The sequence below is a fragment of the Pyxicephalus adspersus genome, chromosome 9 (assembly GCF_032062135.1).
Source record: "Pyxicephalus adspersus chromosome 9, UCB_Pads_2.0, whole genome shotgun sequence".
Lineage (NCBI taxonomy): Eukaryota > Metazoa > Chordata > Amphibia > Anura > Pyxicephalidae > Pyxicephalus > Pyxicephalus adspersus.
In genome coordinates this window covers 39,965,775-39,977,400 of record NC_092866.1, presented here as the reverse complement: position 1 = coordinate 39,977,400, position 11,626 = coordinate 39,965,775, and the positions used below count along the sequence as shown (strand labels likewise).

The 11,626-nt window shown below is 39.9% G+C and overlaps 1 protein-coding gene across 1 annotated transcript; it reads left to right on the top strand.

Moving 5' to 3' along the window:
- Positions 1-10,201: 10,201 nt before the first annotated feature.
- LOC140338505 (3-galactosyl-N-acetylglucosaminide 4-alpha-L-fucosyltransferase FUT3-like) lies at positions 10,202-11,323 on the top strand. The gene has a single exon (XM_072422744.1). It carries the CDS (start codon positions 10,223-10,225, stop codon positions 11,321-11,323), a length of 1,101 nt encoding a protein of 366 aa, XP_072278845.1. The 5' UTR covers positions 10,202-10,222.
- The last annotated feature ends 303 nt before the right edge of the window (positions 11,324-11,626 follow it).

The following is an 11,626-nucleotide window of genomic DNA, read 5'->3' as shown; positions in this document are numbered from 1 at the left end:
GGAGAAGAGGGAGAGGGGTATGGCATTGCCGGCCGGACTGAATACTGGCCAAATATAGTATGATAGGGAACATAGAGCTACGTCAGGATTATCAGCCTCACTTTGGACTGAGAGATACGCCTGGGTGGTGGTATATTGTATCCAATAAAACCAGGTTTTACGAAATTTATCAGATCTCCCATCACGACTGGTAACAAGATCTTCCATCATCATAATGTCGTTCACCCTTCTAAACCAGTGTGATAGAGTGGGGGGAGAGGACTGTTTCCATAAGGAAGGAATGCAGGCTTTGTCAGCATTTAACAGATGCTTAAGCAGAGAGGTGTGGTATTTCGTTTTAGACCAATCATTTAAATGTAAAAGGGCTAGTTCAGGTCTGTTGCGTATATCTACTTCTGTCAATTCTTCAATAATCGCCGCTACCCCTGACCAGAAAGGGATCAACATTGTGCATTCCCAGAATATATGGAGTAAACTACCATCTGCAGCTTCACAACGCCAGCATCGATCATCCACTCCCGGATACGTTTTTGCCAACACTGTCAGTACTCTGTACCACCGTGTGAGTAATTTATAGTTCAGTTCCTGATAAGAGTTGCTAAGAGCAGCTTTATGACTCGTGTACAAAAGGCCTTTCCGTTGTTCTGGGGAGAATGTAGTGTTAAGGTCACATTCCCATTTATTTAAAAATGGCAAAGATGAGGGGGTGAGGTCTGTCAACAGTAACTGATAGGCACTAGAGAGAGTACCCCGAAAAGGACCCTTGGCTACGCAGACTACCTCCACCTGTGACAGGGAACGCACAAAATTGGATGCTAGTGGGAGAGAGCGGAGAAAATGATGCAGTTGTATACTGCGCCAGACACCCAACTCTGTAAGTTCACGGGCAACAGTCAAATCAGAAAAGTGTGTTCATTCTGTGCCCTCAAAAAATGGGATGCTCTAAAAATTCCCCGCTCCCTCAAAGAATTAAACCTGGGGTCAGTTGTGCCAGGGCGAAACCCTGGGTGTCCCAGAATGGGAGATAATGGGGAGGGGTAGGTACTCACTCCAGAGGTTCGGAAATGTTTCTGCACAACACGGAGAGTTGCTCCTATTAGAGGTATCTTGAGAATAGGAGATAGTGTGCCTGGTGGGGACCACATAGCCCCCGGTAATGGGGTATCAGCAATAACTCCCTCAAGGGCCACCCAAGGTTTGTGACCACCAATCCTGCACCAGTCTAATAATCGCCCCACATGTACTGCTTGATGGTACAACAGTGGGTCAGGAAAGGCAATACCTCCACTTACTTTAGGTAACTGCAAAATTCGTCGCCCGATTCATGGGTTGTCACCCCCCCAGACAAAGCGGAGAAACTCCTGCCTAAATTTATATAGCACTTGTTGTGGGATATGGACTGGGAGGGTTTGGAGCAAATGTAATAAACGCGGCATAATGTTCATTTTTAATATGTTACATCTACCGAACCAGGAGAATTCATGTTGTTTCCAATGCTGTAAGTCCCTCCTCACCGCATTTAATAGGGGCAAAAAATTCAAGTCAACCACTGAGGACAATTCCCTAGGGATCCTAGTACCCAAATATGTTATGGCAGATTTTGCCCATTTAAAGGGAAAATATGGTGTCAGGGATTCCACTCTCCTATCAGATAATGTGATAGACAGTGCCTCCGATTTCTGTAGGTTGATTACTCTCCTATGCTGACCTATTACTCTCGGTTAGTAGATTGGGTAAAGAGAGCCTAGGAGATGAGTCAAAAAAAAGTAGATCATCTGCTTGCCCTGACCTGCCTCAAAAAAGGTTCCAAGACCAGTATAAACAAAAGGGGAGATAAGGGGCACCCCTGTCGTGTGCCATTACTAATGGAGAAGGGTCTGGACAACAAACCATTCACTTTAACCTGCGCCATTGGGGTGGAGTATAAGGACCCAATCCAGGTCACCAAGGCAGTGGGTAGACCTATATGCACCAAAGTGCATTTCAAAAATTCCCAGTCAACACGGTCAACGGCTTTTTCAGCATCTGCCGCCAACAGCAGCGCTTGAATCTTATGTGAATAGATATAATTGATCAAATTCAGCGTTCTATCCGTATTGTCTCCCGCCTCTCGTCCTGGTACGAAAACTCGCTGGTCTGAGTGTATAATAGTTTGGATCAGAGGCATCAGGCATTTTGCCAAAATACTGCTGAATAGCTTAATGTCACAGTTCAAAAGGGAAATTGGCCTATAACTAGCACATGAGTTGGGGTCCTTATCAGGCTTAAAAATTAAGGAAATGTGAGCTGTCAATGTATCCCTGGGTAGCGTCAACCCCTCCGTCAGGGCATTAAACGCCATTAAGTAGTGTGGGGAGAGTAGAGAAAGAAATTTCTTATAGTACGGTAAGGTTAGGCCGTCAGGGCCAGGTGCTTTCCCAGTGGCCGCTCTAGTAATCGCCGAGGCGAGTTCCTCCGCCATGACCGGGGCCCCCAGGGACTCCACTGCCTCAGAATACCTACGATTTGTTGTTCGATTTCCACTGTGTGCTGCCTTTTATAAGTGGTTTCTAAATCATGCAACTCTGCCAGAAGCTGGTTCAATTTCGCTTCTCTCTCCCTTTTGCACCTATGACCCAACTGAATGAACAAACCTCGTATGTAGCATTTGTGTGCTTCCCAGAGGTGAAGCGGATTGTCCACAGAAGGAGCATTAATTGCAAAGTAAGACCTGAGCTCAGTCTCAATTTGTTCATGTATCTCCGGTGTGTATCCAACAAAGAGTCATTTAATCTCCAGGATGAAGATTTCGGTTCAGTTGGCGATGCCTGCACAGTTAAAGTAACCAGGGCAGGGTCTGAAATAGAAATTACACCCACAGTTGCAGATATCACTGCCGCTATTGAGGAGTGTTTGATGAGAAAGAGGTCAATTCTGGAGTATGTTTTGTGCATGTGGGAATAGAAGGTGAAATCCTTCTCGGTTGGGTGTAAGATATGCCAAATATCCACTAGCTGGTATGTATGTAGGAGGCGTTTGATCTTCCTCAAGGCTGCTTCAGACATAGCCGATGCACCCCTTGTCACATCCATTGAAGGGTTGGGTGCAAAATTAAAATCTCCTCCCACAATCAGTGAGCCTTTGCTAAAGTCCTCTAAAATTTTAAGTAGGGAATCCAAAAATATTACCTGGCCATTGTTGGGAAAATAAACATTGACAAAGGTATAGATATGTGAATCAATTAACGCCTTAATCATAACATACCTGCCCTCAGGATCGGTGCAATAGGCTGGCAGCGACCAACAAACCGATTTATGAAGTAAGACACAGACTCCCCTGGAGTTGTAAAATTTCTTAAGCAATACCCAATGAATGACATTTTCTTTTTTGTTAACAGGGATTGGAAAAAGTACAAAATTGTAGCTTTTTCCTTCCATAGTAGCCAGTGTTTTTCTTCTATTTCAACATTTATGAGATTTGGACATCCCCTACCTACCATCTTCACCGGTTCTGCATTGTACATGTGCATTGTTCAGTGCATCTTAGGTCTGTCGGTGAGAGAAACAGGGTAAGTTTTACTGCTTCTTTCTACCTACTAGACAGAACATACATTAATTCCTGGAAGTGTAGAGATTTGCGGCATAGTCATACCAAATGAATTTGGTATAGAGGAACTACTTGCAAGTTCATCACGAAAAATAAAGACAACTCAAATTGCAGTGAATAGCCCTTTGTCTAGTCAGCTGAGTCAAAGAATGAATAAACTATTCCCCATCTATAAAATGATAGCCTCATAGGAGCCATAATTTTAGGGTGTGTTGGAGCTATAGAGAATATTGGTACAAACCCCATGGCAGTGCCTGGCTTCCCTTTTGAGAAACTGTTATCAAACCTTACTTACAAACATACACAAATGCTATTTTAAATAGAAATGTGAATATTGTGATAATGCAAAGAGGAAATGAAATGTCATTCAAGCTGATAATTGACACTTTTTGGAATATATTGTGTAAATCAACAAATACACAAATGGTTAAAATTTTACTCACTAAAATGGGACACTTCTATTTTGAAGTAGAACAACATTGCTTTATATGATAAATTTTACTTACCTAATTTCCTTTTCATTTTATTCATCTTTTTATGCACACTGAAGAATACACTAAGGCTTAATTCATACTGGCAGTGAGGTTGCAGTGCATTTACCACTTACTCACGCAAGGGACTTATATATGACAATTAACAATTGTGCTTGTCAAAGTGAATGCCACTTTTTTATATTTGAATGCTTATATCTTTAAGAAGTTATCAATAATGTTACATTAAAATTAAAATTTTCAATCGTGATATGTATGTTGAGAGGTGGCATAGAAAACCAGAATTTCAAGATGAAATCTCCCTCTACAGATATACAGATCTCAACAAGATCCAACAACCCCTGGTCAGATGTTTATTTAAAGAGGAACTATATTTTTTAAAAAAGAAAACAAAAAACACACTTACCTTCGATCCTGCAGGGCAGACCGATCGCTCCGCTGGTGTCTGGCATCTGGTCCCGCGTCGTCCTGACATTTGTCCCGGAGCCAGTGCTCCGGGCGCCGCCATCTTCGTCTTCTCTTCCTGGCTCTTCATCCTATGTCACCCTACCCAGGCGGGGTTTTTTTTTTAAAAAAAAGGGTGTTGCACCTAAAAAAAAAACAAAAGCTAAATTTTTACTTAAATTACTTTACATAAAGAGGCTCTCTACCATTTTATGTAAAGTGAAAATTCTGAGTATAGGTATGCTTTAAATCTAGAGTCGCAATCTTCACTGTCATGGTCTTGTCTGCCAATTACATTATTTTAGACTTCTATGGGGCTGTGTCCTGAAGGTGGAACCGATTCCATAGAAGTCTAAGAATGCACAGGCACAGCCAGGACAATGAAAGTTATTTTTTTTTCTGTGAAGAAAAAAAACACAAAAGTAAGTACAATAAAAAAAAATATTGCAATAGTACATAAATGATTAATGTCACATAAAAATCTAAATGATCAAAAAAGAGACACAGTTGTTTTAGAATTATATAAATCAAGTTCTGTATGTAAAAATTACCAAAATGTACTTTTACCTGTGTATATAACAGGGAAATGTCATTGAGTAAAAGTTCAGAATATTCCTGACGTTTGATAAGATCTGGATTGTATGACATTTGAACATATTCCTCAGAAGTGTTTATATTTCTTTATCCATAATCTTTCTGTACTGCAACATTTTTGCAGGTAACCCTTATGTGGGTATTGTCTCAAAACAAAACAATTACTGCTTTGGCACCATGCAGTCACACTAAGGTATATGTCTCCTGGGTGATTTTATTCCTGCCATTTATAGCAGCACTTCATAACCCTATTGTTGGTTGATATTAAAAATTCCCCTGCAGTCAATATAAATTGTACAAGCGCCTGTTTAACTTGATGTACTCCAGCAAATCAGTAAAAGAAAATGAATTACGGCAATCAGAACAGCACCATAAATCTACTTATTTACTGAAGATTTTTTTTCTTCATGATATAATGATAATTTCTTCATTGTTTTCAATTCTTCCATGATATAATTAGACATATACTTGGCTCTGCCAGGGTCCTGAAGACTGTTTCACATGAGCTGAATGCTAACAGATAAAGATTGAAATTTTAGGACACATTTTTTTTTTTTTATAATTTTATTTTTTATTAAGTGAACAGTCATACATTCTGGTATTAAACATTAAAACATACAAATCACCAACTGTGTTATCATCTTCTGCATCACAAACATATTATGAACAAACAAGCAGAATGACTGAGCACAGGCAATTTTCAAAGTATTAACAAAAAAAACAAGGAAAGAAATAGAGAAATAGAAAGCAAAATAGAAGAAGAGGGGGAGGGAGAGGAGGGGGAGGGGCACGGCATTGCAGGCCAGATTGAAGAAAGGCCAGATTTAACACAGTAGGGAACACATAGCAATAATTCAATGATATCCTCTGCATTCAAAACAGATCGTCGGCGTTATCAGCCCCACTGTATACTGAAAGGTACGCTTGAGTAGTGGTATACTGTATCCAATAGAACCAAGTATTTCAGAATTTATCCAATCTACCGTCCCAACTGGTAATAAGGTCTTCCATTGACATAATGTCATTCATTCTTCTAAACCATTGTGACAAGGTGGGAGGAGAGGATTTAAAAGATGTTTGAGTAGAGAAGCATGGTATTTCTTTTTAGACCAATCATTCAAATGTAAAAGGGCCAGCTCTGGGCTGTTACGTATATCTACCTCTGTCAATTCTTCAATAACCGCCGCCACCCTTGACCAAAAAGATTGCAACTTAGAGCACTCCCAGAATATATGAAACAGGCTGCCAGCAGCCGCTTCACGACGCCAGCATCTATCATCTACTCCCGGATACATTTTGGCTAATACAGTCGGCACTCTGTACTACCGCATGAGCAATTTATAGTTTAGTTCCTGATAAGAGTTGCTGAGAGCGGCTTTATGACCCGTGTACAGGAGATGATCCTGCTGTTCTGGGGAGAACGTGGTGTCAAGGTCACCTTCCCATTTACACAAAAATGGTAAAGTTGAAGTCGAGGGGGCAGTATCCATCAATAGCATCTGGTAGGCACCAGAGAGAGTCCCCCTAGTGATGCCCTCGGCCACACACACCCCCTCCACCTATGATAGGGGGCGCACAAACCTGGATGGCCGTGGGAGAGAGAGAAGAAAATGACACAGCTGTAAGCTGCGCCATGGTCCCAGCTCTGGAAGTTCATGAGCAGTTGTCAAATCTGAGTCAGGTGCCCACTCCGTGCCCCTCAAAAAATGAGATGCTCTGAAAATTCCCGGCTCCCTCCATGAGCAAAACCTAGGATCTGATGTGCCTGGGGGAAACCCCCGGTTGTCCCAGAATAGGAGACAATGGAGAAGGGTAAGTACACATACCAGAGACCCTGAAATATTTCTGCACAACACGGAGGGTCGTTTCCCTATCAGCGGCAGCTTGAGAATGGGAGATAGTGTGTCTGGAGGGGACCACATGGCCCCTGCTAATGGTAGATTAGCAATGGCTCCCTCAAGCGTCACCCATGGCTTATGGCTTCCGTTTCTCCACCAGTCTATCAACCGTCCCACATGTGTAGCCTGGAGGTACAATAGAGGATCAGGAAAGGCAATACCTCCACGTACTTTAGGCAACCTTAAAACCCGTCGCCCAATAGGAGGGCTGTCACCCCCCCAGACAAAGCGGAGAAACTCCTGCTTAAACCTGCAGAGTACCTGATGTGGGATACAAACCGTGAGGGTTTGAAGCAAATATAGCAATCTCGGCATAATATTAATTTTCAGAATGTTGCATCTACCGAACCTGGAGAATGCATGTTCTTTCCACCGCTGCAGGTCCCGTCTCACCCTGTTTAGTAGAGGCAGAAAGTTCAGGTTAACCACTGAAGACAAGTCTCTAGGGATCCTGGTGCCCAAATACGAGATATCTGATTTTGCCCACTTAAAAAGAAAGAACGGTGTCAGGGAGTCCACTAACCGAACAGGTAATGTAATGGATAATGCCCCTGACTTCTGCAAATTGATTTTATACTTAGATAGCACTGAATATCTATGAATCTTGTGTAATAAATTAGGCAAAGAGACCCTAGGAGAGGCAAACAAAAAAAAGGAGATCATCGGCATAGACCGCCACCTTTTGCAAATGATTATGTACTTCAATCCCATGAATACTTGGGTTCGCTGAATCCTGGCTTTGTTCCTCACATGACTGGGGTGTCAACATTTCTGGTTATACTCTCTTTCGTAAAGACAGAGTCAAACGAAAGGGTGGTAGTGTCTGTCTGTATCTGAGAAGTGATCTGAAAGAGAATGTGAAAGAAGAAATTGTTGATGATGTGATATTATGGATAAAATTAATTCCTGATCTTTTAGAATTTAGGAGATCTCTTTTGATGGGGACCAATATGGAACAATAGGTTTAGAATTCACGTGTTAATTCTTGACAGGAAAAGTACATTTTTTTGCCAACCCTGGAAAATTGTAATATCAGAATGAATGTGGTCCAAAGACAGGGTTTTTTTGGCCACAGTTTTTTTTTTGTGTATTCAACAAAACTCATTATTACATTATTATGTGTATAAAACATAATGGCAACAATACAGATTTGTAAGGTATTTCCTCATCCCTTGAGGATAATTACCCAAATATTTCATAAACATCCACAATAAAATTGGAGGGTTATTTCCTCCTTTTTGGAGGTTATGTACCTTCTATGCTAGACACAAATCAACTACTTAGTGTGCATAGAACATATAACATGTGAATATTTCTTATGTCGCAGCTTTGTCAACCCAATGCGTTTCGCACAATCTAGGCTTCCTCAGGGGTGATGCTACGTATATTGGAGTTCAAAGCACTGTTTCTTGAAAACATCTGAATATTAAATAAAAATGTGTTACAATAGTATATTGGTATTTAAATCATTATTTTATTTCCTACCTTAAGTAAAAATTAAATTACTTTCATTAGGATGTACCAGGGTTTTTTTTGCCTTCCTCTGGACAAACTATGTTCATAGGGTTTTACATCTGGAAGATATCTTTTCCCTAGTGGTTGAACCTAATGGACTTAAGTCTTTTTTCAACTTAACATATTATGTACTATGTAACTGTGACAGCACCTCTACCTTTAGACAGTCTGAGCGAGCCACCTGGGCTGCTGACCTCACCCTGCTGTGCCATCTACTGACACCTTGTGGGCAGTAACCTTGCTAACTGCAACATGAGGTGCTGTGCTGTGTTCGGTTTTATAGCTAATGTTATTTTGACTGGTGGGATGCCGCCCACTAGTGACCATGGCACCATAGGCCACTGCCTAGGTATTCTAGTGAGAAATCCAGCCCTGGGTGTAGCATTGATGATGAAATATCTACATCATGTCTTCACAAATCAAAACAACATAAAAGTAATGCACTTCATACATTAGCCTGCTCCCAATCAATTTCCTCTTCTCTGATCATCCTCCAACAGCTCCACAACTAGTTTGGCAACATCAGTATATTGTCCAAGTAAATCAGTTGCTATTAGTCTATCCCTTAAATCTTTAAGTAAACAATCTATTCATGTTGTGTTTGCCATCTCTACTACCCATGATCAGTTCCTGCTCTTATTCCTTCCCCTCAATCTGATTTCCAACAATTAGAGGTGTAAATACAAAGCATAGAGCTCTATAGCAAATTCGATGGTATCTTAACCTAAAGTATGGCTAACTCAAGGACATGTGGCAGGTGAGTTGTCCAGTGTTGTGAACCAAATTTGTCAGGGAAGAGGGAGGACATCCATTAAGAAAATTAACTTTTAAACCTTTATTTTCATGATAACCACAAGTCCTATTGAGCATTTCAGATCTAAGGTCTGAGTGTAAATTTTTAGCCTTCTACTACCAAACACTGTAGGCAATAACAATGACTGTCACAATGTTTAATCATATGCCAAAATTGTTAGTAGTCCTGTCTGCACATATGGTTTTATATAACAGGTGTGCTAATGCCAAATTTATTGTCCTTGGCACACATTCATGATTTGTGTTTATACAAATGTTCCTGCTTTTAAGATGTGGTTATTATTGCCAAAAACTAAAAGAACACAGCATGTTTTAACTAATATTTAGTTGTACAGAATACTAATTATTTTAACTTGTATAGGCAGTTTAGTCAGCATCTAATAGGAAAGATTGTTCATGAATTTTAACTGAAAAACAATTTACAACCAAAAATTTTTTTTCTGGGTTCAGTTATTTTTTTCTATATAAGATGCATAGTTAATCAGTTAAAGCAACCTATCATAATCCATCTTTCAGTGGTCGGTTTTGGCATTATCAAAGTGATATGTGGCTGGCTGTTGTGTATTACTGGCCATTGCAAATATTACAAAAGTAAGTTAGCTGTAAAGTAAGGACAGCTGTAAAGTAAGGACAGCTATAAAGTAAGTACTGAATACTGTGCATACTATTGCATTGCAATCCATTGCAGTATTGCTGAGGTTTTTAGAGTTTGGTACAAGCTCATTCTTCAAACAATGAACATCATTTATCAACAATCATGATTAGAATATTAAAGTTTTTAAATATATATTATAAAATCTGTCACTAAATTGTATTTGTCTTATCTAAAAGGTTGAAAGAGAAGAAAAACTACAAGAAGCAAAAATCAGTTCCAGAATCATCATGGAATGGATGGCTTGCTTAAAACAATCATTCAAGTGGAGCTGCATCTTGTTGTGTTTTTCTCTACAGGGCTATATTTTATTTTCAGTATTTGCTTTTTATCATGCAAACAAAGTACCTTCCAAAATAATTTTGCAACCGAGACCTATAATAACAAAGCAAACTAACTGCTCATTAGCACCTGAAATGACCCCAGCACCCAGCAAACCTCCTTTGACTATTCTGCTTTGGACATGGCCAGCAAAGCATACTTTCCCACTTAACCAATGTCCTCCACTGGTTGATTCATCTGGATGTTTCTTCACAGTGAATAGAAGCATGTATTTGATAGCAAATGCTGTTGTTATTCACCACAGGGATATAAGTACAAAAGCCCAATTGCCCCCAATGCCAAGGCCTTTGAATCAGTACTGGGTTTGGTTTAACATGGAGCCTCCTGAACATTTGCATAAGCTTTCCCTCATGGATAATATTATAAACCTGACCATGTCCTACAAGTCTGATTCAGACATTTTTACCCCTTATGGTTGGTTGAAAAGCAACAATGGAGCAGAAAACTTCACAATTCCCAGTAAATCCAGACTTGTGGCATGGATAGTGAGCAACTGGAAACAAAAACACAAGAGAGTCCAATACTATAATAAACTAAAGAACTATCTTCAAATTGATGTTTATGGTAAGCATAATTTGCCATTACCAAGAAAAGACCACTTTGTGACACTGTCCAAGTACAAATTCTACCTGGCCTTTGAAAATTCAATTCATGAGGATTATATCACAGAGAAACTCTGGTACAATGCATTTTATGCAGGAGCAGTACCTGTTGTATTGGGTCCCTCTCGTAAGAACTATGAGCGTTTTATACCACCAGATTCATTTATTCATGTTGATGACTTTTCATCTGCACAGGAGCTGGCTGCCTATCTTCTGAGTTTGGACAAAGATGACCAAAGGTACCGACAATACTTTAACTGGAGGTCTCGTTATATGCCTGTTGAAAAGAGGAAAACCTGGATAACTGAATATTGTAAAGTTTGTAAAGCACTAAAAGAGGCACCAGCCTATAGGTCAATCCCAAGTATTGCTGAATGGTTTAAATAAATAAAGAGAAAAACATACATTTTTTATCAAATGCCATATTAGACAATTTTTTAGAAGCCTGACAAATGTATTAATGTATTAATTTTCTCTGCTACCTAATAGTACCTAATACTTGCCACTGATCTTGCATAAAGGGAGATGCTGAGGACCCAAATAAACCTTTAATTATTTTGTTTATCATGTTGTGGGGAAAAAAATGATAACTGGAATAATTCTGCACTGGTGTGGTGCTCTCTCTCTCCTTCTCCAGTTATTTTGAACTTTTGATGGTTAGGAGATAAGAATTGTGAAGAATTGAGATTT